The 15,103-nt window shown below is 27.9% G+C and overlaps 5 protein-coding genes across 9 annotated transcripts; 2 read left to right on the top strand and 3 right to left on the bottom strand.

The window, feature by feature from the left end:
- Positions 1 to 109: 109 nt before the first annotated feature.
- Positions 110 to 3,158, top strand: LOC127289625 (adapter molecule Crk). The gene is made up of 3 exons (XM_051317685.1): positions 110 to 677; positions 1,027 to 1,382; positions 1,463 to 3,158. Exons 1-3 carry the CDS (start codon positions 643 to 645, stop codon positions 1,927 to 1,929), a joined length of 858 nt encoding a protein of 285 aa, XP_051173642.1. The 5' UTR covers positions 110 to 642; the 3' UTR covers positions 1,930 to 3,158.
- Positions 3,159 to 3,418: 260 nt separating this feature from the next.
- LOC127289619 (5'-AMP-activated protein kinase catalytic subunit alpha-2) lies at positions 3,419 to 6,435 on the bottom strand. Of its 2 annotated transcripts, none has more exons than XM_051317673.1 (10): positions 6,270 to 6,435; positions 5,723 to 5,840; positions 5,501 to 5,642; positions 5,201 to 5,439; positions 4,890 to 5,096; positions 4,700 to 4,805; positions 4,297 to 4,631; positions 3,989 to 4,152; positions 3,674 to 3,839; positions 3,419 to 3,600 (listed from the first exon to the last, which is right to left on the bottom strand). In XM_051317673.1, the coding sequence occupies exons 2-10, from the start codon at positions 5,823 to 5,825 to the stop codon at positions 3,509 to 3,511; spliced, it is 1,554 nt and encodes a 517-aa protein (XP_051173630.1). In that variant the 5' UTR covers positions 5,826 to 5,840; positions 6,270 to 6,435; the 3' UTR covers positions 3,419 to 3,508. The 2 variants fall into 2 exon arrangements, with proteins under 2 accessions (XP_051173630.1, XP_051173632.1); XM_051317675.1 differs by having other exon boundaries at positions 3,989 to 4,134; positions 6,270 to 6,434.
- Positions 6,436 to 6,475: 40 nt separating this feature from the next.
- LOC127289624 (congested-like trachea protein) lies at positions 6,476 to 12,310 on the top strand. Of its 2 annotated transcripts, none has more exons than XM_051317683.1 (6): positions 6,476 to 6,636; positions 7,237 to 7,513; positions 7,762 to 7,876; positions 7,985 to 8,299; positions 11,220 to 11,393; positions 11,551 to 12,310. In XM_051317683.1, the coding sequence occupies exons 2-6, from the start codon at positions 7,418 to 7,420 to the stop codon at positions 11,736 to 11,738; spliced, it is 888 nt and encodes a 295-aa protein (XP_051173640.1). In that variant the 5' UTR covers positions 6,476 to 6,636; positions 7,237 to 7,417; the 3' UTR covers positions 11,739 to 12,310. The 2 variants fall into 2 exon arrangements, with proteins under 2 accessions (XP_051173640.1, XP_051173641.1); XM_051317684.1 differs by lacking the exon at positions 6,476 to 6,636 and adding an exon at positions 6,687 to 6,803.
- Positions 8,209 to 11,168, bottom strand: LOC127289618 (insulin-like growth factor-binding protein complex acid labile subunit). Of its 2 annotated transcripts, none has more exons than XM_051317672.1 (6): positions 10,944 to 11,168; positions 10,423 to 10,497; positions 10,230 to 10,361; positions 9,287 to 10,095; positions 8,675 to 9,224; positions 8,209 to 8,613 (listed from the first exon to the last, which is right to left on the bottom strand). In XM_051317672.1, the coding sequence occupies exons 1-6, from the start codon at positions 10,980 to 10,982 to the stop codon at positions 8,443 to 8,445; spliced, it is 1,776 nt and encodes a 591-aa protein (XP_051173629.1). In that variant the 5' UTR covers positions 10,983 to 11,168; the 3' UTR covers positions 8,209 to 8,442. The 2 variants fall into 2 exon arrangements, with proteins under 2 accessions (XP_051173629.1, XP_051173628.1); XM_051317671.1 differs by having other exon boundaries at positions 10,423 to 10,557; positions 10,944 to 11,166.
- On the bottom strand, positions 11,762 to 15,088 carry LOC127289621 (WASH complex subunit 1-like). Of its 2 annotated transcripts, none has more exons than XM_051317678.1 (5): positions 15,011 to 15,088; positions 14,604 to 14,755; positions 14,357 to 14,486; positions 13,716 to 14,265; positions 11,762 to 13,629 (listed from the first exon to the last, which is right to left on the bottom strand). In XM_051317678.1, the coding sequence occupies exons 2-5, from the start codon at positions 14,623 to 14,625 to the stop codon at positions 12,844 to 12,846; spliced, it is 1,488 nt and encodes a 495-aa protein (XP_051173635.1). In that variant the 5' UTR covers positions 14,626 to 14,755; positions 15,011 to 15,088; the 3' UTR covers positions 11,762 to 12,843. The 2 variants fall into 2 exon arrangements, with proteins under 2 accessions (XP_051173635.1, XP_051173634.1); XM_051317677.1 differs by having other exon boundaries at positions 14,849 to 15,085.
- Between the last annotated feature and the right edge of the window lie 15 nt (positions 15,089 to 15,103).

Here is a 15,103-nt window from a genome sequence, read left to right as displayed (position 1 = left end):
ATTAGTTAGTCACCATTTGCAAATTAATAATTTTTTTTAATTTTGCAATTTTTTGAAAATTCGCGGAAAAAAAGCTTAATCCTCTATTTATTTTCTGCGCATGTGAACTGGACATAATAGGGCAGGTGGCAGCCATTTTTGTATGGCAAACTTCCAACACTCCGTTTTTCGGAACAAATGTTTACACTGTTTTACATATGTTAAAAATTTGAATTGTAAATATAATGTGTGATAGTTATATAGTAGTTATAGACAGAAATTTGCTGGAAATAAAAAATACGATAAAGTGACATTTTATGAAGTAATAAATAACAATTGTTTGGAATGTTTACGGCCTACCTCAAAACGCAACCCTTTGAGAGAACTTTTGTTGTGACTATATTTTAAGAGTGAAATTATCATAAAATTGAACTCGAGGATATTAAATAATTACGTGATATTTAATTAAAAGTTTTTTTCTGTGAGAATTTTTTTTCCAATAAAAATTTCTATTTGTACCAATAGATTCTTTTTCGCCTTTCGATATGAAGATGTTTTACTTGAAAATCTCGTCTGTGTTTCATATCACTTTGATCATATTATAATTGACAGGGAGGCTGCTAATTATCAGTGAAATTTGATAAGTGAAACAGGTTTTAAAAAATGGCTGCTACATTTGATCAGTATGATAAATCTAGGTAATTGTCTTTGACGTAATTTAATGTTAACCTTGTAATTTCAATGACATTTTTCTATACCTTTCTTATTGTTTACTTAAAGAATTTAAGATGTTTACGATTTCATTTATGTAAATTATTTAAAAAGACATAAACGAATTGTATAATCTATTCTCTTGATACTAATTGCATGAATTGTTTATTTTGGGTAAATGTCAGAAATTTATATGAGACTGATTAAATTATCCGATTTTGTATTATATTTATTATTTTTTCTATTTTATTTTGAATTTTTAATTTAAATTTACACATTTTATTTGGAATATATTTTGTAACTTAATTAGCTTTTAATGAATTAAAACTATTTCAGTTGGTATTTTGGAGCAATGTCGAGACAAGATGCCTCGGATTTGCTAATGAATGAAAAAGAAGGTGGTGTTTTTCTAGTTCGAGACAGTAAATCCATACATGGTGATTTCGTACTTTGTGTTAAGGAGGACAGCAAAGTTAGTCATTACATCATAAATAAAATGCAACAAGGCGATCAAATTCGATATCGAATAGGTGAACAAATATTTCCCGATATTCCCACTCTATTAGCGTTTTATAAACTTCATTACCTTGACACAACACCACTTATTAGGCCAGCACTCAAAAAATTACACAGGGTAATTGCAAAATATGATTTCGAAGGAAACGATCCTGATGATTTGCCATTTAGAAAAGGTAATTTTTATTTTTTCAAAAAAAAAAAAAAAATGCGTCATTAGAAAATCCAATTTAATTAATTTAATTATTTAAAACAGGAGATATTTTGACGATAATATCAAAAGACGAGGAACAATGGTGGACAGCAAGAAACAGTCTCGGACAATCGGGATCAGTACCAGTTCCCTACGTTCAAAAATACGACGAGGATGGACACGTTGAAAGTAAACGACCCGAAAGTGGAGGAAGCTCAGGTTCTAGTTCAAATTTAGGTCTATCAACAACACAGGCTTCACATCCAGAATTCTCAGTAACACCAACAAATCGACGTGCAAATATTCAGCGAACATTGCCTGCATTCGCAAAAGTAAAACAAGCACGTGAGCCAAATGCCTACGATAAAACGGCTTTGAAACTTGAAATTGGCGATATAATAAAAGTAACAAAAACAAATATTAACGGTCAATGGGAGGGTGAATTGCATGGGAAAGTTGGTCACTTTCCTTTCACGCATGTGGAATTTGTTGACAACGATCCCAACGAAGAGGCGCAGCAGGAGATTTAACAAAACTCATTCTAAAAAAAATATACTCGCAATTATATTTTATTGAATTTTAAAACGTCTCTAGCGAACGTTATAGTTTTTCTCCTCTGGCCAAGTATTTATAAAACGTAACTTTTTGCTAAACAAAAAATTATTGAAAGATATCGAAAAGACTAAAAAGAAAAATGTGTGTGTGATGGAAATGTTCATTAGTCAGTATAATTTTACCAGCACACATATTGAAACGTAAGGGCATATTTGTGATTAACAACTATATAGGTAATCGTATTGTGTGGTACGAACTTTATTTTGCTAAATTTTTGAGCCTTAAATATTGACATAATTGTCAATTTTTTAATTAAACACACCCAGCCTAAAGAGTGATTTTAAACGCTTCCCCCAGAGATCAATTTTTAGATCTTCCAAAAGAAAAAAAAAACAAGCGAGCACAATATTAGAATTAGAGAAACTTTCATATCAATAAATGTGCGCAATTTTATTTAAGTGATGAAATTTATTAAAGAAATAACTGGCAGTTATATTGGGCAGCAGAGAATTTTTAGTTATAATTAATTGTATAAAGAATATTGAAGTGAAGGTGCCATTATTGTACATTTTGTTAATGTCAAGAATTATTATCTTGAAAGCCAAATCACCAAATAATAAAAAGAGTTAGAGGAAAGTATAAAAAAAAGAAAAAAGTATTTTCTTTTTTTTTTTTAAACTTATCTCATTTATAATTTAATGCATAACTGTACATTAATTTAACTTGGAAGATTTTTAAAGAATTATTTGACCACAGTTGTACGATACACATCTGTAGTTTGCATTTCTTTGTATTCGATAAAATATATAAATATATATTTTTAGTCTAGGAATTTTAATTGTATGTGTGATGTATACATGAAAAAAAGATAAACAATTGTATGATCATTAGGACAATGTATATTTTTCTAAGCATGGATTTTCTTTTTTATAACAAATCAATTTTATTAATGAATGATCAATCTTTAATTAAGCTCCGTTACTCCAAAAAAATCGTTTTATAATAAATGATAATAATTACAATGTAACGGAATTCGTCGTATATAATAATAAAAATTTACAGTAATATGTAAACAGCAGTATTCCGCGCTAAGAATTGAACTTTCCATAATTTCAAAATTCAAATATGCAATATTCTTATTATTAAAAGCGAACCTTTTTGTAAAAAAAAAAGAAGAAGAAAATAAAACAACCATTAAAAACTATCTACAATGCTCTACTTGGAAATAATGTTTTTTGGTAACTAGTACAATTTTTTTTTTAAATACAAACATGTTCGATGCAAAAAGTTTGCCTTTTAATAAATGAATCAGAATTGATGAATTTGACCCTATTTAAAAATTTAAATTTAGTTTTCAATTTAAAAATGAAGGGTCACATCAAAAAATTCTAATTTAAATCAGAATATTGTGTAAGATTACGCTATAAAAACTTATGTACATGAAATAAAATGACTACTGACTCGTAAAATACTTTTTAAATTTTATTTTCATTATTAATATTATTACTATTTTACTTTACCGACACCCCGTTTTCCCTAGCGTTATTTGAACTTTTATCGTGCTAGCTGAGTAATTAAAGCAGCACACATTTCGAAAAATTCCATTGTATGGTGACCAGTCGCTTGAGGAGGAGGAAGAGTTGGATCTAAAATAATAATAATTATTAATTAACATTAAAAGTAAATATAAAATATTTTTATTGATGTTTGAAATTTTACCTAAAACCATCATGTCTTCGCTCTCTTCACTCGAAAGTGATTTAAAATCTAAAAGGTAACTTTTATAATCTACTTGATACAATTGAAGAGACATTTTGCTGTACCTGTCTGTGACTTTGTTTTTCTGTCGTACTCGAACACTGTATGCGTTTATAATCTTCCACTCCTACGATCAAAGAATTATATTATTTTTAATCTATATTGATTAGACATTTTTAATTTAGTTTTAATTCTCCTTATGAAAAAAAATGATAGATTAGTACTTTATCTAAAAGTTTTTTTTTTTTTTTTATTAAAAGAAAAGAATTAACTCACAAAATTAAGAGCTTTCATTGCTCTGTACACTTCATTCATGATGTCATGTGGCTTAGATTGAGACCTGATTCCTAAATGCCATTTCGCCCTTTTGACAGGAGTGTTTCTATTACCCGGAACTTGAGCTGTAGCACTGCCTAAAGAACCTTGACGATCGCGGAAAGCTTTGATGAAAATAAATATTCTTTGCACAGAAATTTACGAGTTTAAAAAATTATTATGAACTTTAAAACGTGACTACAAAAGGAAAACAATAAAAAAATTAATAGAGTTCTAGTTAAAAAAAAAAAAAAATTGAAAATACTTACGAGCAATTCTTTCAGGATGAGGGCGCAAGGGACTGTTGTTTGACTCACTAGGACTGAAAGCAACAGGAGGTGGACTTGAAGCAACGTAGAAATCTTTTAATTCAGCTTTTGCAGCTTCATCAGCAATTCTTTTATTATCAATGATCAAATGATAGGCTATTGCCAATTGATCATGAGGATCACAGCTAAGTAATGCAGAGTGTACTTCCGATTCTTGAACGTTGAATTTCTCACAAACCTCGTTAATGGCTTCCGTATCTATCACAGATGAATCTTGTTCAACGGGCGAAGGGAATAAATATGTTGGTAAATCTTTTTGGAACCATTCATGTTTTCTGAAATAAAAATTATTTTTTTTTTAACATTAATAGAAATATTTAAAATATTTTTATATTAAACTTACTTAATATCCTCGATTGTTGCACGTTTCATGGGATCAACTTGTAACATATGACAAAGAAGACTCACGACACTTTTGTTTAAATATTCTGGTATTGGGAAAATACCGGCTGAAAATTTAAGAAAAATTTAATCAATTCTATAAATCAAAAATATTTTATTCAAAATTTATTAAGTTAAAAAGGATATCTTACACTTAATTTTGCGAAAAAGAGTTGGTACGTGTTCATCGTCAAATGGTAATGTGCCACACAATAATGCGTATAAAATTACTCCACATGACCAAATATCAACTTCAGGACCTGCATACAATTTTCCAGAAATTACTTCCGGTGCTGCATAATTAGGAGATCCACAAGAAGTCCTCAAAAATTCTCCGTCCATCATCATGTTTGATAAACCTATATACAAAACAATATACATAATTAAAACGAAATTATTTTATTTTTTTTTAATTTTCGGAGCATAAATAAAATAGAAAATAAAAAAATTTTATCAACTTTACCGAAATCTGCAATTTTAACATGTAAATTGTGATCAAGAAGAAGATTTTCAGGTTTTAAATCACGATGAACAATCATATGACGATGGCAATAATCCACGCCAGAAATTATTTGTTGAAAAAATCTTCTCGCTTCGTATTCTTTTAGTTTGCCATGCTTTACAATATAATCAAATAATTCTCCACCAGAAACATATTCCATTATCATAAATATATCCGTCGGTGTACTAATCACCTGATATCTAAGAAATGGGAAAAAAAATGTAATTTTAAAAAAGAAGAAACAATTAAAAATTCACTTACAATTTAATAATATGCGGATGTCTAAATAATTTAAGATTTTGAATTTCTCTTCGAATTTTTCCAACGACATCTAAGCTCTTGATTTTCTGACGATTGAGAATTTTTACAGCAACTTTATGTTTTGTTAACACATGTTCTCCAACTAATAAATAAAGATAAAATTTACCAAATTAATAAATTCTTCGATTTAAGAAAAATTATTTTCTAGAAAAATTTACTTACTTTTTACTTTCCCGAAAGTTCCAACACCAAGAGTTTGTCCTAATGTATAATGACCAATTTTAACAATTGGCTGAGATTGACTACTTTGCATTTTGTCTGTCATTTTTTTTAAGATTTTCTGTAAATATTATAAAATCTAAAATTAACAAATAATATTATGCTTAGTCTAAACAATTTTCGTCATTCTTTTCAAGCTACTGTATTTGTAGTTTAAATGTAAATAAATGTATTGAGAAATATATAGTTTATTTTGAATATGAAAAGAATATGATTGTTGTACAAATTTAAACAAATGAGAGTGACAAAAAAAAATGTATTACCAAAACTTGTCAATTATTCAATTTGATTCTTTACATAACTGAGAAAATTTTATATTATTAAAAATGAGGAAATTCATGAAACTAATCTTTATATTTTCTATAATTAAATTAACAAAATTAGTATATAAAAATATAACTTCAATAAAATATATGTAGACAAAAATTTTTATATTTTTCAAGACTGAAATTCAGTTTTCTATTATAATGAAAAAAATGTTTTTAAATACCTCAATCAACACTTCGTGGGAAATTTTTAATTACTGGCACTTTATTTACATGTTTTTTATATATCATGAACCAGTCATAAACAATGAACAGATGTTCGTCACAAACACGACATTTTGTCAAAAACTAAATACCCTAACCTCAAAACCGAAAGAGGACAAACTGAAGTTTTTATCATTTGTATTGATTCATATTTATAATATTTTTATCGGTAAAATTTGTGATGTTGAAAAGTATTTAATATAGTAAATACTGTCAAGAGTAAAGCAAATTTTTTATTTTGTATTTTATAAGAATGTACTTTTATATTTGATTGTTAATGGACATTTGTATTTGAATCAGCTGATCAGTAACAAGAATTGTCGTAAGGTGATAAGATTTTCGAATATTTACTATAAATTTATGTTCTTCATTTTATTGTCATTGATGCACATGTCGTGACATAAATACACGTGACACTTTAATTATATTTTCATTTGGTTTTCTAGTCAACAAGTCTTAAATCAAAACACATTTTATGCCTATATGTCTGATATGTATATATGTTTATGTGTGATTTTTTAATTAAAAAACTGCTATTTTATTAGAATCATATAAACAAATAAGTCCGTTAACAAATTTAATTTTAAAGACAAATTTTTGACATAGGCTTTGTTAATTATAAAACTATTTAAGATTTTAAATATTTTTAATTATGAATATTTAATATAATTATAATTAATAATTTTTTTAATACTTATATAAATATTTCCGTCTTTTAAATTATAAATCAGTTTATGTTGTAAAAAATGAATTTACTTGTATAACTTACATAATAATTATTTGAAACGAAATATATTTGTATAATTTTATGTCTATATGCAATTTTTAGCATTGAATAAGAATAAAATGAAAATGCAAATTCAGCTTGCCAGTGTCATTCAAGTACATATCAATTGCTCCTAATAAAATGAATAATATGTGTTACAGAGGAGCAGTTTGATACATTATAAATGGACTTTGACCGTCAGAGGAGAGGACGAATTACAAATAATGTGCTATTTTCTGGCACACAACTTTGTTAATAGTTATATTGAAAAGTAGTTGAATTTTATAATTTAAATTATTTTTTTATACTTATAAATATATTTTTAAAAAAAAAGTAATAAAAATGTCTGAAAACGTGAGCCCCGTGAAATATTTTTTGAGTGGAGGATTTGGAGGAATCTGTACAATTGTAACAGGTCATCCTCTTGATACAATAAAAGTGAGGTTATATTTTAATTGCAATTTATAAAATTTGTATTAAAAACTAAATTATTTTTAATTTTTCATTTATTTTGTAAAGTATATATATATTTTTTTTTCTTTTCTAGATATTTTGTTACCAAATTGTAAATTTTATTCTAATTATTTAATTTATTAAAACACTTTTCACTCTAAATTTATTTATATTTAAATTTAAATATTGTTTAGCAATTTTTAGTATTTAAAATTTTTTTTTTTTTTAATTAGGTTCGCCTGCAAACAATGCCTAAACCAGGTTTAAATGAATCTCCCCTTTATAAAGGAACTTTTGACTGTGCTAAAAAAACTATTTCTAAGGAAGGATTTCTAGGTTTATATAAAGGTACATTTATTGTTGACATAGAAATAATTTTCGATATGTTTTTGTTTTGCAAAAAACATTATTTATTATTATATTAATCTATTTTTTTTTTTTTTATTTACATTACAGGAATGGCAGCACCACTTGTTGGAGTTGCTCCAATTTTTGCGATGAGTTTCTTAGGTTACGGATTGGGAAAAAAATTACAGCAAAAAACCCCTGATGAAAAATTAACACTTGTTCAATTATTCTACGCTGGGGCTTTTAGCGGTATTTTTACGACTATTATCATGGCACCTGGCGAAAGAATTAAATGTCTTTTACAAATTCAACATGGTGAAGCAAAACCAAAATATAGTGGTCCAAATGATGTAGTTAAACAATTATACAGAGAAGGAGGAATTCGAAGTATTTATAAAGGAACCTGTGCCACTCTTTTAAGAGGTAAAACTAATTTTCTTTTTTTTTAAATACACACTTAAAAGATAAAAAAAATTAATGAAAAATTTTCTCGTTTATATTCTAATTTATTTGATTCTTTTCTATAAAGAGACTTACTTCTAAACTTATTTATTAAAAAATACCAATTAACTAATATTATTCTCCTCCATATTTGGTACTTTAGATAACTTGCGGATTTGTCTTCTCTTGAATCGTTTGCATTGAAGTCCTCCTTTACGTAAAGCGTGAAAAACTCCCCAATTTTGAACTGATTTAGGTGTGAAACATCTCGGTGTTGTTTCTCGAGTTTTATTTACCTACAAAGAAATATAAAATTACTCTACTTAAAAATAAAAAATAATATATTAAAAAACTTACAACGTGAGGATTCCAGTTTTCCATTGCACAACTACAATCCCAGGGATTTCCATCTAAGCGAAGATTTTGAATTTGTGGCTGTCTATTAATGTTTCTTAAACTTTTGAAAAAATCATGTGGCAATGTAGTTATTCTATTTTTACTGAGAATAATTTCTTTGAGACTTTTTTGCTGTTGAATGGCAAATAAACCTGGAGGAATGTAATCCAAATCATTGTAGGATAAATCAATTCGTTTCACATTTTCCAAACCATAAAATGCGTCCATTGAAATTTGTCTCAAATGACAATGTCTTAAATCCAAATCAATAAGTTGAATTAAATCAATAAATGCATCGAATTCTATTCTCGAAATATTTCCTCGTAATTTAAGTTGCTTGAGTGCCGGCATTCCTTGTAGAAAAAATCTTTCTAAATTCTCCATTTCAACATTAAAAAGATGTAGGACCTCTAATTCTCGTAGACCTAAAAATGAGTTCTTTTGAAGTTTTAATTTTGATCCTTCGCCTCCAATGTAAAGTTGTAAAGTTGTGTTCATTATTTCAAAAGTGCTAGAAAAAATTTACGAGTTAATTTTCTAATTTGTATTCATAAAATTGTAATATTTATATACCTGGGAAAAATTGAGTCCAAAGGATTTCTCTCAAAATTAGCGACTTGAAGATTTGGAAATGGAGGAAATGTTAATTCTGATAAAAATGTGAGATTATTTCCACTTAAATCCAAATGCTCGAGTGTCAAAAGTCCTGCAAGATCGACACTGGTTAGTGTCAATAATTGATTTTCGGCGAGAGACAATTTTTTTAAATTCGGAGTTCCATAGAAGCAAAATTCAGGAATGACTTTTAAATCATTTTTTTCCAACGAGAGATAAATTAAATTCTCTAAACCATCAAACATGTGCCAAGAAATGTCCTTGAGTTCACAATCGTAAACTCTCAAGTGTGTTAAAACACTTAATCCAGTAAAAAGTCCACCAATATCCGTTCGTCCTTCTACTTCCTGTTTAAAAATATCGTAGGGAAGAATTTCCATATCATCTTTACTGTCATTCACCTGTTGACTCAGAAAAATTAATCTGTGTCCCGCGAGATTAATTGAATTGTTCTTTGGAAAAATTGAATCCTCAGTTGAAGAAATTGCTGGTTTCACTACTAAATTTGCTTTATTTTTGTTCGTCAAACTTGAATTCGTCAATGTCACTCGTTCCAGATTTAGGTAAAGTAATGTCATTCCCAAAGGAAGTAAAGTATCTGCTGATAAAATAATTCCTCCTCTTTTTATAGGATTTACTATTTTTGTGATATTGCCAATTTCCTGGCCCTGAATTTCCAGAGAAATTAAATCTCCAAAACGCTGAAAGTCTGATGAATGAAGAACAATATCTGATTCTCCATTTCCAGATTCTAAAATTGTGAATACCTTGAAATTGGAAAATTATTTAAAAATTAATGATAACGATTTAATTGAAATTAAATAATAAAATCAATAAAAGAATTTAAAAAATTTGAATTTAATTAACTTTGGAGCAAAATTTGTCTTAGTAATTGAAGGACCTGTAAATCGGAAGGGAGTTTGGCGAGAAGTTCTGATGGATTTTCAGCTACGACACACGTTGCTACTTTAAGTAAATCAGTGGTGAAAATGGATCCAGTCTCGTTGTCAGCATCATCATCATCATCCACGGCCTAATTCCAACAAAATAGATTATTTCGAGAAACCAGTTTCGGCAATTCCCTTTTTTCGTACCTTATTCTGTGACCTTGGATCGAGCCATTGATGAAGGGATAAATCCTCGAATTTCAGAATTTGGCAGGAGCATCCCTGTGGACATTTTATTTCCCACACGCCACCGATATCAACTACTTGTGCTGCATACTGTCCCTAATCGACACATGCAGTCAACACTAAATTTATTTCCAATTTTGCAATTTTAAAAAAACATTTTTCTTTTTTATTATCGTTAAAGTTTAAGAAATTGTTTAGAATATTTCAATTTTTATACTTAAACGATACGTTTCACGATAAACGTTTATCAAAATTTCTTTTAAATTTATCGCATTGAAATAAAAATTTTCTTCCTTATGAATTTCAATAAACAGCAAATTAAATACTATAATTATTATTACTATTACTCTAAAATTTTTATAATTAAAATTTTTTTTTAGAATTAATATTCGAATACATAAATCTAAATTTTATTATTTCAATTTTAAATTAATAAAAAAGTACAGAGAGTAAAAAAGTGAATTTTTACTCATGACACGTACCAGTGTAAATAGAGTGAAGATGAAATACAAAATTGCCATAATATTTCCAATATTTTAACAAATTAAAAGAAAGATTTCATGACTCTGATTATATGAATCGAACTAAAGAGAAACTGAGTTTTGTTGACTCTTATCTGTCTGCCTTGATGTTTCCTATCAAACAGGATGTCAAACTATCTGTTCACAACCCACACACATTACTCTCTATTATTAATTCCTGAGGAAAACAGTTAAAAAAATTTTTCATTTTTTTGGGGGCAATTTTATTTTTTACAGATATGCCTGCCTCAGGAATGTATTTCATGACTTATGAAGGACTTCAGAGGCTAATGACACCAGAGGATGGAAAACTCAGTTTAGTTTCAACGATAATCGCCGGTGGTTGCGCTGGTATTGCCAATTGGATTATTGGAATGCCTCCCGATGTTCTGAAGAGTCGATTGCAAACAGGTAATATATTGAATTATTTTAATTTAAATCTTACAATAAAAAAAGGAATTATTATTTATGATTTTATTATCTTATAGTAGAAATAAAATCGCATCATTTAAATGGTTTTAATTTTTGAAAAAAATATATTGTTATTAATTATGGTTTATTTTTTCAGCACCCGAGGGAACATATAAAAAAGGAATTCGTGAAGTTTTTGTTAAATTGATGAAAGAAGATGGAGCTCTCGCTCTCTACAGAGGAGTCGTTCCTGTAATGTTGCGAGCATTTCCGGCAAATGCTGCGTGCTTCCTTGGCTTTGAAATGGCCATGAAATTTTTAAATTGGGCCACGCCTAATTTATAAAAAAAATCCTGTAAATATACTAGTTTTTTTTTTTTTTTTTAATCATTTAATTTATTCTTGAAAGAACGGTTGTTTTTCTCTATTATCAAAATTTCGACTATTTAAATTTTTTCATTGTGCAAATTTTTTTAATTTTGTTTTTAAATAATTAATTCATTAATAGATGCTACTAAATACAATTGATATATTTAAAAACAAATTTTTAGAAATTTTTTTTTTTTTTAATTTAAAATAGTCGACAGGTTTTTTTTTTGAAAAAAAAGGTGAAGGATTAGTGTTGAAACATTCCTTCGTCAGAATATATTTTAATTACCACTTTTTAATATACTATAAAATATGTAAGTGAATATTGAAAATTTAACGCATAAAAATTGCTACTGAAAGTATTCGAAAGTATAAAGTTTTGTATTTAAAGTTTATCAATTGTTAAACATTGGAGTATACGAGCTTTGTAATTGAAATATGTTTACAATTAGATATAATATTAAATCAATTAATTTTATATACATATCAACTATACAGTTATGGAATTTTTTTTTTAAATCGTGTCTTCATTTTGAATTGAAGACTTCTGTTACATAGTATCTAGAAAAAAATTAATTTAATTTAAGGAAATTTATTATTGATTCATTTTATATAAATTATATTTTGAGCTCAATTAAAATTTTGATATTTAACAACTTTTTAATAGATTAATAAGTTTATAATAAACTTAGGTAAAATATATTGTAAAAAAGACAAAAATGAAGATTCAATATTTCTACTGCCATTATATAGGATGTAATTTATGAAAGTAAAACATGAAATTTTTTTTTACTAATTGTTAAGTTTCTTAATCTTTAGAACCTGTAATTTCAAAGTCCTGTTTGAAGAGAATTTTTAAATCTTAAAATTCAACAATTTTCAATAATATTTTTCTAGAAAGTTTTGTTATTTTTTTTATATTAGTTAATGAATGAATCTATTTATTATAAAAGTAGTTTCAAAATGATTGAGAAAAATGACGTGGGATCGCATAAAAAAGAACAATTTTGATTAAACAATGATTAAAGAATTTAATATGTAAAATATATGTATATATTACAAATTGGAATGTATAAAGAAGTTATTCCTCCCAATCGTCATTATCAGGTTGTGAATCACCTTCACTTGTTGCTGAGTTTCTATCAGAAACTTCACTAGGTTTTGGAGGTGGTGGAATCATGCTGGACATTCTTTCAAAAGCATTCATACCACCACCGGCGATACCTTTTCGTCTCAGTGATAATTTAGCATGAAGATCGGCCATCAAATCGCCACCAACTGAAGCTGATGCCCATCGTTCATTTGGCTTTTCAGCGGCAACAGTGGGACGAAGTTTTGCTCTTCCAACTCCACCAGCATCACGAATTGCTGCCATCAAATTTGTACGATCATCTACAACTTTTGGAATTTGTGGGGAAGCTGCTTTCTTTTCCACTTTTTTCGTATCTCCTTCTGACTGTGGAGCAGAAGGTGGCGGAGGTGGAGGTGGTGGTGGTGGAGGAGGTGGCGGTGGAGGAGGAGGACCTTGAACCAATACTTGTGAAGGTGCAGGAATTTTCTGCTCAAGATTCTGATTCGAAGGTGGCGGAGGTGGAGGTGGTGGCGGCGGCGATGAAATAACCTCCGACGTAATTGTTTTACTTTCTGAAAAGTTTGGCAAATTTTGTACAGTTTGTTCCGAAACTGAGGGAACATCTATTTCATCTGTTGTTGATACTGGAGTGGGAAGATCTATTCTAACGGTTGGAGTTACTGTTGCCGATGATGGTGCTATTGGACTTTGGGAATTTAAATCAAGAACGAATTTTTCATCATCGACGATTCCTGGTAGATCTGGTAGTGTTAGTGGGACATTTATTTGTGGAACCTGAAAATAAAAAATCGATTAAATACAGTCAAAAAAAAAATATTTTTCCAATTGAAAATAAATTTTTTAAATTGTAAATTATTTACCTCGCCTAAAGTAGGAGCATATAAATAAGAAGAGGGTGATTCTATTTCAGAAGAGTGCCAAGGTTGAAGTATAGAATCAGGTGCGTCTTCAAGTTTCTGTTTATCACTGGTTTGCGATAAATGAATTCGATCGTCAGATTCTTTAGAACTGTTAAAAAGTATAAGAGCACTTATAGAAGATGGTCCAGGCATTATACGTTCTTGATTTGTTTCTCTATCTGTTATTCGTTTATAGGGTTTCGATTTGACATAATAAAATTGTAATTTTTCTTGAAGATTAATATTAGTCGCGTATTGTCCATTTTCAGTTTTACTACCGGCAGTTAAGTGCATATCAATTGTATCGGCAATTGGTAGTGAACTTTTGTAAATTGATGGTAGAGTTTCTTTTTTTATATTTGGTTTCATTATACTTTCATATTCTTTATAAACATGACTGGCTGGATATTTTGCCGCTGAATACATTTTTACTGCCTTTAAACTCAAATTTGTTTGAAGGTACTCAAGTTGTCCCTGAATTTTTTCTGCTCTTGATTTAATGATGTCTAGCCTGTAAATATAATAAAATCATTAATTTATTAATTTATTTTTAATCTTACAAAAGTATTTAAATTTCAATTTAAAAATTGAAAAAAACTTACTTTTTGCTATTATCGGATATTCTATTGTTGATGCAATTGAAAGTATGAGAAACGGCAAATTCTAAATTATCTAAAGCATCTGCAATTTGAATAATCGTCTCCTCGTGTCGCAAATCTTGAGGAATAACATCTGAAATAGTTAAAAAAATATATAATTTTATTTTATAAACCTGTCATTTAGTATTAATGTTATTTATAAAAATTTTAAAACAAATCTAAACACATAGAAACAAATAAATATATTTACCAACTTCTATTTTTTCCAGCATTTTAAATTAGTGTAAATAGAAAATTTTTACAAATAATTGTATTATATCACAAAGTAATCAGCAAATCAATCTCAACTGAATCGTTGCAAGATGATATGGTTTTAAACATATTAAGGCCAAATTTTCAGACCTAGAAAATAAATAAGTAATAAAAAATTAAAGACTTACTATTTTATGTTTAGTAAATAACAATTTTTAGAAAAAATTGCAATTTACACTATACCGATATTATCAGTTTTAAATAGGTTATGTTGAGATATAAAATAACAATAACAAATATAAAAAAATGTCAATCGTGTTATTTCCCTATATTATTTTTAGCATTTGTAAAATTACATATTGCACTACATTATGTAACTTTACAATTACAGTAGTTTATTTATACATAGGTAAATTGTTAATTCAGGTAATATTTATATTTGACACATTATTGTTAAAACGTCAAAATTAGTTTCAGAATTTACCACTAGTGGCGTAT

The sequence above is a fragment of the Leptopilina boulardi genome, unplaced genomic scaffold (assembly GCF_019393585.1).
Source record: "Leptopilina boulardi isolate dan_hultmark-lab unplaced genomic scaffold, ZJU_Lbou_2.1 LbouV2_48, whole genome shotgun sequence".
NCBI classification, from domain to species: domain Eukaryota; kingdom Metazoa; phylum Arthropoda; class Insecta; order Hymenoptera; family Figitidae; genus Leptopilina; species Leptopilina boulardi.
The sequence above is the reverse complement of the archived record's forward strand: the minus strand, read 5'-3'. Positions and strand labels throughout refer to the sequence as shown.